This window comes from Humulus lupulus, unplaced genomic scaffold, assembly GCF_963169125.1.
Source record: "Humulus lupulus unplaced genomic scaffold, drHumLupu1.1 SCAFFOLD_27, whole genome shotgun sequence".
Taxonomy (NCBI): Eukaryota; Viridiplantae; Streptophyta; class Magnoliopsida; order Rosales; family Cannabaceae; genus Humulus; species Humulus lupulus.
In genome coordinates this window covers 133,146-146,227 of record NW_026908703.1, presented here as the reverse complement: position 1 = coordinate 146,227, position 13,082 = coordinate 133,146, and the positions used below count along the sequence as shown (strand labels likewise).

General features: G+C 32.0%; 1 protein-coding gene and 1 long non-coding RNA gene across 4 annotated transcripts; both read right to left on the bottom strand.

The window, feature by feature from the left end:
* Positions 1 to 479: 479 nt before the first annotated feature.
* Positions 480 to 3,055, bottom strand: LOC133810892 (uncharacterized). Of its 3 annotated transcripts, XR_009882539.1 has the most exons (4): positions 2,611 to 3,055; positions 2,288 to 2,428; positions 920 to 1,020; positions 480 to 589 (listed from the first exon to the last, which is right to left on the bottom strand). It is a non-coding gene; the product is annotated as an uncharacterized LOC133810892 (long non-coding RNA). The 3 variants fall into 3 exon arrangements; XR_009882541.1 differs by lacking the exons at positions 2,288 to 2,428; positions 2,611 to 3,055 and adding an exon at positions 1,113 to 1,869; XR_009882540.1 differs by lacking the exons at positions 2,288 to 2,428; positions 2,611 to 3,055 and adding an exon at positions 1,130 to 1,868.
* Positions 3,056 to 10,456: 7,401 nt separating this feature from the next.
* On the bottom strand, positions 10,457 to 12,781 carry LOC133810891 (probable caffeine synthase MTL2). Its single transcript, XM_062246094.1, has 4 exons — positions 12,648 to 12,781; positions 12,129 to 12,558; positions 11,259 to 11,491; positions 10,457 to 11,024 (listed from the first exon to the last, which is right to left on the bottom strand). The coding sequence occupies exons 1-4, from the start codon at positions 12,720 to 12,722 to the stop codon at positions 10,635 to 10,637; spliced, it is 1,128 nt and encodes a 375-aa protein (XP_062102078.1). The 5' UTR covers positions 12,723 to 12,781; the 3' UTR covers positions 10,457 to 10,634.
* Between the last annotated feature and the right edge of the window lie 301 nt (positions 12,782 to 13,082).

The window sequence follows — 13,082 nt, the reverse complement described above, 5'->3', positions numbered from 1 at the left end:
TGTACAACCGACCTGTGGTGTTCTACATCACACCTCAGTTTTTGTACACCCGACTTGTGGTGTTCTATTTTTTTTTCATATTAACTTGTATATTTTTTTTTCATATTAACTTGTAGATACCTCACACTATTGAAATCGAGCATTAGAATGAATAGAACCAATATCAAAATTACAATAAATCTTTAGATCTATACAAATTTATAGTATATACAATATATACATACAAATATAGAATACTCATATCTATCCAAATTTACATATATAATACATTAATACATTGTACAAATATACAAAACATAGATTAATAGATTGATGACCATAAAAAATACCCAAACTCCAACCATAAGAAGCAGAGCAATGGACTTCATGACCACAACAAGCACTCCCATAGATGCCAATACTATTCTTTGTTGTGCCATTGCCATTGCATATTACAGCACCTACAGGTTACAGCACCAATGGGTGACCTAGTATGCCTTAGAGAAATACAAGATGAATAAAAACCTATTTTTTTCGCTGCTCAGCCTCAATTTCATCTGCATCCAGTGGCTTCTTCGGCAAATAATAAATTGGAGGCTCTGTCTTAGTCCTGAAAAGAATAAATTCAAAACAATAAAATATGGGCCAATAAGTAAAACAAATGGGTTTTGAATTTCTACCTAAAACCTTGCTATACAGCAAGAAACTTCACTCATTCATCAAGTTGCTTCAATACTACTATGCACATGAACAGAAAAACTTATCTTCGGCTCAATAAAATGTGAATATGGACACTTTTGGGCCAAACATAAAAATAACCTGCAAAAAAGTTACAGTTAAAATTTTACCATATTGGATTCATAAATTTTGAAAGAACACTGATAAAGGGATAAACACTAACTTAAAACCAAAAAAAAAAAATCATTGATGGAGACTCTACCTTATAAAATTGCAAAGTTTTTTATGGTGCTCACTCCACCGAAGATACAGTAATTCCAACTTCTTCTCTTCTGTCTTGGCATAAACACGTGCCCGCAGAGTCTGACACAACATGGGCAAAAGCATAAAAAAATAATTAGTATAGCTAGATTTCCTAATAGAAAAGCATTGATGTTCACCAGCAGGCCAATTACATATGTGATTAACAAACCAGATCTCTCCTCCGCTTTTCAAGCCTCTACACAGAATATTGCTTGGTGACAAGTCAGTTCAAAGTTTAGCAATTTACATGATAAACATCCAAAACTTTGCCCACGTCCATTCAATATTTTTGCCCAAACTTAAGAGGTTATAAATTTAGAAGTTCAAATCGCTTCTGTTTGCAGTAGAATACATTAAAATTTCATTTATACACTAAAAAAACACTTACTATGCCAAAAACTTGAAACACAAATATATACTCAAAACTATCAACAAACAAACACTTTAAAAAAATATATAAATAATAAAAGCAACCCCATAGTCATATCTTCTTGAATAAATGTCAATGAGGCAAATACTTATATTAATTAACGGGGGAGTATGTTCCTTTTTAAAAAAAAAATAAAAAAAGAACAAAACTTTGTATTATTCGTTTGAATGAAATACAATGTAAAAGGAACATGTAAACATCATTTGGATGAAAACATAAGACCTAAGAAACAATGAAACAAACAAATGAAAGTTATGAAACAGAAACGGCAGCAACTTTGCAACAAGTTGTTCCAATTTCTAACTAAATCTAAGAAAGAGAGTCCCTCAAACCCTTTTAACTTTATAAACCCAAGTTGCCACCCTGAAGTAGGTGTACGTTCATTTCCAAGCATTTATCATGCATCAATTACATGCAAATAATATCAAAGCACTTAACTATGACAGCAGCCATCGTAATAACTATTACACAAATGTGTGATGACCTGCAAACTCTTTATTGTTTTAAATAAAAGTCAAATTAATCACTAGCTCTCATATCTTAGTAACATATTTTCCCCTTTTGTGATGTAAACAACTACCATATCATCTTTTCTTCAATAGCTAATGGGAAGTCAATTGGTAAGGCCAGACAAATATCTAAGATCTTTATGGTTGGTTCCAAAGTGTGATTGATCTATAAATTCAGATATTCAAAATAGATAATAACCTAATAACTCAAACATTAGAGCTTAACTTGATAATTAAATAAAGAGAAGCTAAACACTAGCTCCAATAAAGTTATTCTGTTCAACTTCTATTTTGCAAGGGTCTACCTACTAAGATAACAAACAAGAAAGATGACATAGTTTGAAACCTGAAAATCCAAAAGAAGACTAGTAAAGTGATATGAATTTACCTTCCTCATTGGTCTTTGATTGCCATCTCTCCTCGACCAACCACTCTGCAGCAAATTCCCATCAGTAACTTCCTTGACCGAATCATCTTCATTCACGTCCTCATTTGCTTTGACATCCTCAGTGATCTCTCCATCTTCCACCTACTTCCAAAAATTAGAATCATACAATTTCTAGACTATGTTATAAAGAACAGAAAAAAAGAAGACTTCCCATTGGTTCAAAAATAGTGTTTTTCTTAACTTTTTTATATTTTCTCTTCAACCAAACAGGAAACTAAGTATAACTAAGATAAACCAAAACCCAAGAACTCTACCATCAATACCTAAGGATTAATGAAAATGAAAAAAAGATTGAGCAACATAATTCTAAAGAGCACCATTGGCGGCAAAGTTAAAAGGACCAGTGCCGGGCAAGCGTCCTCGGCGAAGCCCCCGAGGATCCCAAAGGTGGTCAGTAATCTGAAAATTTACCGAGAAAATCAAAGAGAAAACACACTGTGCTACAATATACATCCAAAAGTGAGAGAGAGGGAAAATCAGGCCTCGCGTTGCTGGCGCTGAAGCTCATCGATCTCCTTGCGAAGATCGTCTTCTGATTTCTCAGCGAAAGTGGTTACCATGGATTAAATGGCTAATGGCAATGGCAGTGGGGACAGTGCCAAAACCCTTTGGGAGGCGTCGTCGGAGGCCAGGTCGAGAAAAAAAGAGTGGGAAATCGAGACCAAATGAGAAAAGAAGAATGGGAAGCCGAGGAAGAGAAGAGGCAGCAATTTTGTTTTGTTTTTGCTGAATTTTCTTTAATTCCAAATAATTATTTAATTTATATTAGAAAATTATAATATATTAATAAATATCTATTTGTTTATACTTATTTCTTCCCCAAATAAATTAAATATATATGTATTATTTAGATAAATTAATATATTTTAAAATTTTAATAATATAAAAAAATTAGAGTATCTTTAATAATGTATTTTTATAATGACATGATAGGTCGGTTCTACACAACCGACCTACCATGTCACATGAGAAGTCACTTTCCACACAACCGACCTACTATGTCATCTAAAAAAATTATTAAAGAGAAACTCTAAATTATTTTATAAAGTTTTTTATTTTAAATTATAAATACTATTAAATTAAAATATTTTCTTGTTTATAAAAATGAAATTAATTTTTTAATTACAAATAATTTATTAATTTATTTATATTTAAAAAATTATAATATATGTAATATTAATAAGTATATATATTTTTATACTTATTTCATACCCAAATAGATTATATATATGTATTGTTTAAATAAATTAATATATTTTAAAATTTCAATAATATAAAACAAATTAGATTATCTTTAATAATGTATTTTTATAATGACATGGTAGGTCGGTTCTACACAACCGACCTACCATGTCACATGAGAAGTCATTTCCCACACAACCGACCTACCATGCCTCGGAGGTGTAATGGACTCAGTATATGAGCTATTCGGTTACATGTGAATGTATTTGTTGTTGTAGAATCCCTATGTTTAAGGGATATTATGTAATTTGTTAACCAATCCCATGTTTTAGGGGATGTTACCGTGTACATAGCAAATAATTCATTAAGTGGCATTATATCATTCGATTCGCAGAATATCTTCCCGAAATTCGTGTGAACGAATTCTGAAACCTTCTCTATAATAGAGAAGGAAACTCCATTTGTAAAGAGAGGGAAATCTTGAGATCTTGAGAGAAAACTCTGGCCAACGATTCTCTGAAAGTTTCAAGAAGACTCCCAAGCACTTATAACACAGACTCGAGGACTAGGCAGATTCAACTGCTGAACCACGTAAAAAGATCCTGTTTTCATCTTCTTATTTCATTTCCTGTGATGTATTCTTGTTTAATTGCTCTCCTTTTTAAGTTGAGGAAAAACGGCGTCAACAGTTTGGTGCTTTCGTTGAGAGCCATTAAACAGTGCGTTAGTCTGTTTAGTCAAAGAGCCTCTCAAATTAGCAATGGCTGCAAATGATCCCAATATACCTGAGGAAGAAATTCTAGATGATGATGAATAACCTTGACGGCCTGGAAAGCATCATATGGTGAATTCTGATCCTGATAAGAGGAGTGACTTGTCTAACTCCCGGGGACCACCTACCCCTAGTGTCGACAAGGATATGTACTACAATCCCAAGAGATATGTTCCAATCGTGGAACTCAAGAATGGCCAACTGCGTAAACAGTTGGTAAAGGCTACAAAATGCAATGAATACTAGCCAGACTAGCTGCTAAAGCATAGGCGGCTCAGGCCCCGCCTCCGCAAGATATCCAAGCTCCGCCTCCGCGGGATGCTCAAATCCCACCGCGTACGCCTAGAGGGCGACCTCGTAAGAACGCGGCCTCTAGAAGGGCAGAGCAAGCTCCGCCACCAGCATTGCATCCTGTTCCACTGAGACCCCAGAGAAGTAACCAAGCTGAAGATGTTGCCAACCCAATTGCAGAGGGACAAGTAGGAATAGGGAATAACCGAGCCCCCTCAGTGACTCGGACCCAAAATCTTGGTGCCACGCAGAAGTTTTTTCCTTTTCCTTTCCTCAACCTCATCGATTTGACGTTAGAAGTGAGCTCGAATATCTTCTTTTTCACACCTCACTTTATGTTCGCGAATTAGCCGCTGATTTCGAGTGAAGGGCGATTCGAGGCATGGAGTTGTTGGAAAATAGGGAATTGCGAGCACTGACCCCAATCGTTTTTCAAAACTCTGTGACATCTAGCAAGAAAGAAAAGGGTGAGGGCCAGGCACACAAGGAATAAAGAATGAATTTCTAGATGGTTCGAGCTCGAAGACTCGGAATGGAAAGGCTGTTATATTATTTTATAATATAATGTAATATTATATTATATTATAATATAATGTTTTAGATTAAATAAATGTGACAAAGAGTGTCACATATTGTAATATATAATAGAGAGTTACAATATTTAGATATATAAGATATATCCAAATAATGTAACATATTTGATGTTACAAATTGGTAACTTCCAAATATTAACCATTATTGTGTAAATTTGGTGTAACACAATATTGAGATGAATTTCATAAAACCATTTGAGAAATGCCTGTTAGAGATATGATTTAAACCCCAATAATATGTTTTGGGGGTTACAAAATCATTTGGGAGGGTTTGGAACCATTTGGAAAAATAGCACAAATTTTTTTAGGCCTGTGGGACAGAGAGTCGTGGCCGCGGCCACAGGCCAAAACTGACCCATTTTTTCAGTTTTTTTAATCTTTGTTGAATGGCTCAAAAACCCAAATAACTCCCAAATCTCATTTTTAATTTCATATTAATCCAATTAAACATTGGTAACAGCCATAGGGGTTAGTGGAATTTGAAATTTAAAGGGTGTCTCTAAACTCTATAAATAGGAGCCTATAGCTCACTTGAAAGACACAATATTTCTACCTATTAGAGCACTTGGCTAGAGACACCTTGAGGCTTGATAATTCCATAAATCATTTCCTTTAATCTGAGAGAGATCCCTTAGTGCTTGAGTCAGGGGGAAATAAGCTTTTGAACAAAGGTTTTAAATCTTATTCAAGTTGGCGATTCCCAACACTCTTCACTTAGGTTGTGTAAGTGAGAGTTTTCTTTGTTTTGTTCTTACAATTTCTTCTATTTCTTTTCTTCTCATTCCTCATGTTTTATTTACTTGTAATTTTGTTTAGAGTTGTTATCTTCTTTTCTTTTGTTCCAAACATTTTTACTTTACTTGTAATCTTTTGCTTAGAGTTGTATTTTCACTATTATGTTCTTCTTCTCTTCTTCTTCTTCTTTTGTTTATTTGTACTTTCACTTATAGAGTTGTAACCTTATTTAATAAATCTTTATTTATTTGTAATATATTGCCTGGAGTTGTAATATTCTTACCTATTTCCATTGAGGCAATCTATTTTTTCCTAACAAAGCCAAGCTCGATCGAGATCGAAATCTCAAAGGAATGGGATGAATTTGGAGGTACCCCTGATCCATTGTTAGGCTCGGGCTTCGAGCGTGTATTTGACGCGGAGAAGGGAAAGTGGGTTCATTTTATGAATCCCGGATTTTTGAAGAAAAATTTGACGGTTACTCAAAAAAGGTGATAATTTGGGAAACGTGCAATTTAAAACCTTAAATCAGTACCCAATTTCTTGGTCTATACAATACATTACCCGTAATAAAAAATATATATATATAACAATCAAAAAGCTACACTTGCATCCTCTACACTAAATTTGGGCTTGAAACCCATGGTACCAGAAATTTGTTGAATCCAAAGTCCGCGCAGTATCAGTTAAACTATACAGTAAAAGTTACAAATTACTACAAATATCCTAGTATAAAACTAGCAAATATGCTCACGGTGCAACAGGGACACAAAAATGTAAAAACAAAATATATATAAACATATGGGATCAAGAACATTAACTTACACACAATGGCTTGCGGATACAGAGAGATTGATGATTGGAGGAGTGGTTGCAAGAATTATCTCACGAGGTCGAACAAGCCAAAGTTGTTTTGCCTTCTCGGTTTGGAAAACATGCAAGAACAAAACAATGTTTGAGTTCTGGTTTTTTCTCCTTTTTTCTCTGAAAGTTTAAAATGCAAAAGTGATGGGAATAAGATGTTATGGGCATATTTATAGGCCCCAAAGAATGTCAAATGTCGAACTGATTTGGACTGTTGGCCGAATTCGATATTTGATCGAACGAATGGGCACAGACGTGACAATGGCGGCATAAAGATGGCAAATGAATAGACGTGGGCATGGTACAAAAGCACTCAAGTACTCGAGTTGAGCAACCCCTGGCTGACGCGCGTCCACTCTTGAGTACATTAGACGGTACCGTTTCCAAGGAGGATAGTTCAAAAGTTTCTTTCTCATAGGATTTGAACTGATTCTTTTGAGGGGGCAAAATGTTACACCTAGATTTCGAGATTGAGGAATTATGATCCCAAAATCTAGGCTTGTTAGGTAGGTGTAAGCTCAAAACAAGCACAATCGTTATATGCTCCTTCAATCAAACAGTTTCGCTGTAAATGACAACCTCGTGAGCTCAAGGAGTGTGTAGCCTCGATGGTGCTCCGAGCTTATGAGGAAGCTCGGAATAGCAAGGGTTCAACACTTGCCTATATTTCCTGACGCATCTCTTTCCCTTAAACAAGATGGTTCGAACTCTAGAAGTATAATAAACTCAAATGTGATGACTTCGTCAATGGTTACTTGTTGTGAGCATAGGCAAAATAAGATGACGAGCTTGTGATAGACAAATGGTCTCGGAGGTGTAATGGACTCAGTATCTGAGCTAGTCAGTTACATGTGAATGTATTATTGTTGTAGAATCCCTATGTTTAAGGGATATTATGTAATTTGTTAACCAATCCCATGTTTTATGGTATGTTACCGTGTACGTAGCAAATAATGCATTAAGTTGCATTATATCATTTGATTCGCAGAATATCTTCCCGAAATATGTGGGAACGAATTCTGAAACCTTCTCTATAAATAGAGAAGGAAACTCCATTTGTAAAGAGAGGGAAATCTTGAGAGAAAACTTAGGCAACTATTCTCTGAAAGTTTCCAGATGACTCCCAAGCGCTTATAGCACAGACTCATGGACTACGCAGATTTAACTGCTAAACCACGTAAAAAGATCTTGTTTTCATCTTCTTATTTCATTTACTCTGATATATTCTTATTTAATTGATCTCATTTTTAAGTTGATGAAAAACGACGTCAACAAAACTCAACAATAATTTAAAGAGAGAAAAAAAAACATTATTTGAAGCTTAACCGATACAATTAAATCAATGATAAAGAATTAACCTCACATTACCCTTCCAAATGCATTAATTGATCATTTGGGGAAGAATATATACTAATTAGTATATAATTATTATTGTACATGTCATTTTTATATTAAATTTTCGTGTTTAATTTTTTAAAAATGCAATTTTGATTTTCATAATGTAATAGTTTAAGTTCAGTCTAAATTAATAATTTTTTGTCTTTTTTTTACTCAATATAAAATTATTATTTAATTATGTTTATTAATGTTAATATTTATTAAATTAATTATTCATGATAAAAAGAATAATATTCTCTTTTGATGTAAAATTTGAAGGAGTAGATTGGAGATAAAATAGTAGTTTCATGTAATATATAAATGTGATAAAAATGAGGTAAAAGTTAAGTTATTATGATGTTGTAATTGTAGATAGTAATTATTATGTAATTTTTAATACACTAGTAATAATATGAAGTGCCAACAGAACAATCTCTGCTTAATAAAGATTATAGAGGAATAAATACTAAAAAAAAAATACACACTAATCAATTTTAAGTGATTAATTTATAATGATGTATATAGTTTAATATATATAAATTTTTGTGTGTAACTTTTATTTATTGCTAACATAACATAAAGTTAAATACTAATATACACCAAATTCGAACCATATATAGCCCTGTTTGGGACAACTTTTAAAAAAAAAACTAAAAATTACTTTATGAAAAAGTAGTACAATAATGATGTTTGGTAAACAGTCAGAAATCAACTTATTTAATAATTTATACATAAGCTAAAAGCTAAAGCTAGCAAAACCCAACTTTTAGTTTTTTCTAAAAATAAAATTTTGAAATTTTTTTGCCATAAACTTATTTATTATATTATACAAAATAAAATTATTTAAAATAAATTAATATTATTTTTGTTCAAAAAATATTTTTATAATTTATTAGATATTATTTTATTTTAGTAAAATTAAATTAACAAATCACTTTAATATAGAGTTTATTATACACTATATTAAATCTATCGAGGTCGGCAATCAACATCATGTCGGTCCAGGTCTATAGATAAGTTACGAACTAGCCGCCATATTCCAAGACCAGCTCGGAGCGGGTAGATACCATCGAGGCTGTTACATTCCGAGCTTGTACACTTTTTAAGCTCGGGCTACTTGATCCGAAGACACCCGACAACGGATATACCCCGATGCTATGTTCTTTCCAACTCAGAAAGAACTTCGAGGTTAAATGTCTTCAAGGTTGCCATCTTGATTCGAGAGTTTGACATCTGGGCCACGAACATGCGTTTTAGATATCTCGAGCTCACACTTGACGAGTCTAGCTTTCGAGGTCACAATCTCAGGTCTCGAAATCTGGGTGTAACAGTTTATGATCACTTTATTAGTCTTTTATCAAAAATATATTTAATTTAAACATGTAAATTTTTTTTAGTAAAATATAATAAATAAGACATCCTGATACAAGTTTTCCAACTCACAACACTTTAAATTTTGTAATTTACCAAACACTCAACAAATTTCCCCTATAACACAGCTAAAGTTGTTTTTCCCCACAACAAAGCTACAACTATATTTCCCCACAATACAGCTGTACCAAACTGGCCCATAATTGCGTTAATTTTATGGTTTGTGATGTCGTATTCGTATTAGTCTTCAATTATTTGACATGGCAATTCATCCTCAGATCATTAATTTATAATAAATTGCACATTTAATTTCTCATCCACAAATATTGAAAAATGTTTTTTTTTATATATACTTTTCTAGTGTTTTTTTATAAGCACAATGGTAAAAAACAAATGTGTCTCTATTATTTACTTTTCTTATTGATAAGTTAGGATAACAGTAAATCTCTAGGATATGAGATCTACTTTATGGAAAAATATGCACCACACACTAAATGTTCACTATTCTTGTCCTTCACTTTTATTATTTAAATTATCACTTCATTCAAAAGAATAAATATGTACCACATACTCTCTTTTTTCCGTACAATGATATGAATTTATATTATCAGTACAGGTATATACAACACAATAATATATGTTTTTTTTGTCTGCTACGACCACGCCATATATGTCATCCATTAATTTACGATATTAATTATTGCAAATATAATAAATCTTTAATTAACAGACAATATTCATTAAGCATGTGACTATAAAAAAAAACAGTACTAAAAATGAGGCTTTTCATTTGGTTTTTATACTTAATTTACTTCGGTTGACGAAAGGATTAATTGAGAACGTTATTCCATATGAAAAACTAAAGGAGTTTAAACACCAAAATCATATTTAATTTATATATAACCACCATTCAAACTTTGGAATCTAAATGCAAAATATATACATGATCATCCATTATAAAATAACACATTAAATTTTAAAATGATTATAAAATAAGAACTCCTAAAGTTGTCACAATTTTCCCAATTCGCAAACAAAGAACCAAAAAACTAATTAAAAATCATATCACATATGATAGATTCGAGGATATCTTCAACCATGGTTATTTCTTTGTCAAAGATATACCAAAGTATATGTGAGGCCAATTTTCATTTGCAGTAAATTCAATGATCTTTTGGGTGAATCTCTCGAACAAATCATCCATCACACTTTTTCCAAAATGTTTAATCATAATAGGCTCCAAAACTGCTCTCATATAATTGGAAACATACGTCCCTCTATTAAGTTTGTCAACCTCATCATCATCATTGATGTTGGTATTATTTGTTTTTGCTTCTGCTTCACTAAAACCAGTGTCCCAAGCAAGTTCATAAGCTTCAAGCTTTCGCAACCAGAAAGATCCTTCTTCTTCAATCATATTTCTAACTTCCATCACGGTTGGACAATATATTGGTACGTTGAAATTGCCCACACTTTTCTCTTCAATTATGCCCTAAAATAATAATATATTAATTTTAATTACCTGTGCCATAAATATTTTTTAAAAAAAAATTAATTTTAACTATAACATCTAATTATATTTTAGTCACTGTAAAATCTTGTATCGACATTATATTGAAGTATTTTCTATGTGTGTACATAATAGACACAAATTAATACTAGTGTGTAACAATAAACTCCTTAGCAATTTCTGTAAAATAAATCAATGAAACATAATTAATTGTACCTCGAAGACCATGTCACTTAACACCCTTCCAACTATCTCCAAAATATGTTTAGGATCATTACTTATAACACTGCCCATAATTGTTAGTACCATACAACCACCAACGACCATTTCTTCTGAACGACATCTTAAAAAGATTGTGAAGTCTTCTTGGAATTGGCTCAAGTATGCTTTCACTAACACACCAGGGCTTGTCTTTGTAATATAAATATTATCTTTGTTGTGTGCTTCTCCTGTTTCACTAACCAAACCATTTGGTACCTTAAAAAAAAATACAATTAATGAGTCACATATTGTCTAAAAAAATAATTATGTTTAATCAATGTAATTTAAACAAATTACTTGAAAGTTGAAAAAATTAATTGGTTAACCAAACCATTATGGTTATTGTTTAAAGATCATGTCAAACCGATCATACATTTTACCTAATTCTAAAGCACTCTTTTTTTAATATACATTTGATTAATCATAAAATTTTGATTGTGACAAATAACCAATATAAAAAAATTCGCAATATAATCAAAACATGTCCTCACTAAATATTAAAATTAATTTTGAAAAAATTGGTATTTCCTAATTACTAGAAAATTTTATACTAATTTTGTTGCAATACATAAGGAGTATTTTGTTATTAACCTTTAACACAACAGTGTGTAATTAGAGATATTGTAGCAAACAAATAATAAAGGTGAAACATTATCATATTAATCTTTAATTATCTTGATATATATATTGCATTTTTTTAAAAAAAAATATTTATATATACGCTTTTGTACATAAATTCAGACATATAAAAATTTAACCTAATTTTTATTTATTCTAAGACAACCAATCAGAGATATATAGTTTTTGCAAGTTTTGTATACGTACTAGCTACGTTTGACAACCAATGCAAACTGTTAGAAGAGTGAATGGTGTGCATGGAGTTATTAGGAAAAAGCCTTCCATGAAAGCTCCCCGGCATAGCCATGACAAAGCATAAGGGTTTAAACTTGTCACCATTTTTATTCTTCAGCCTCTCATAAAAGCTCGAAAGCAATTGAAAGAGGGTATTGAAATCGTTTCCAGGAAGATCATTGAGAAATACTTGGAATGTCAATGGCTTCTTTTTATTCATCTCATCATCCAAGAATTGGGATGATGACATTATTGCATCCAAAATGTAAGATGTAACGGTCAGGGCAGTTGGCCCGGAAGAGCAACCCAATTCACCTATTCTCATACACTCTGGCAAGATATTACTATAAACCTCTAAGGCAGTCTCTTCCACTGTGCTTTTTACTTTCGAAATCACAACCTTCTGCAATATATAATAACATAAACTAACATATACTATAATTGTAAAATAATACACATGACATTATTATATGTGTGTGTATCTGCACATACTTGAAGTGAGGAGTTATTTGAATAGCTAGCTTTGCCGACACCACCTTTCATGTGGGGAACTTGCTCTACTTCCATTTTTGGTATTGTTTGGATACAAGCTAATTTTCTTTTTAATGGATCAGAACACGTTGAGATGTGAGAATGAAAACTATTTATAATAAAGCATTTGGCTAAGAACTTGAGGCATGTCCACATAAGTAACTTTTCTTTTTTGTTTGTTTGTTTTTTAAACTGTTATATGGAGCTAGCGGTTGATTACTTTAATTACAAATTATTTGAACCATAATATTTTTTATTTTTTTATTTATTCTGTTTTACATTTTTCTCAAAAAACAAAAAATAGTTTTAACATTGTTAAGTTATTTGGAATTGCCGCATGAAACAATAATAAAATAAAAGTAAATAAAAGAAATATTCATTAAATATAAAAATATA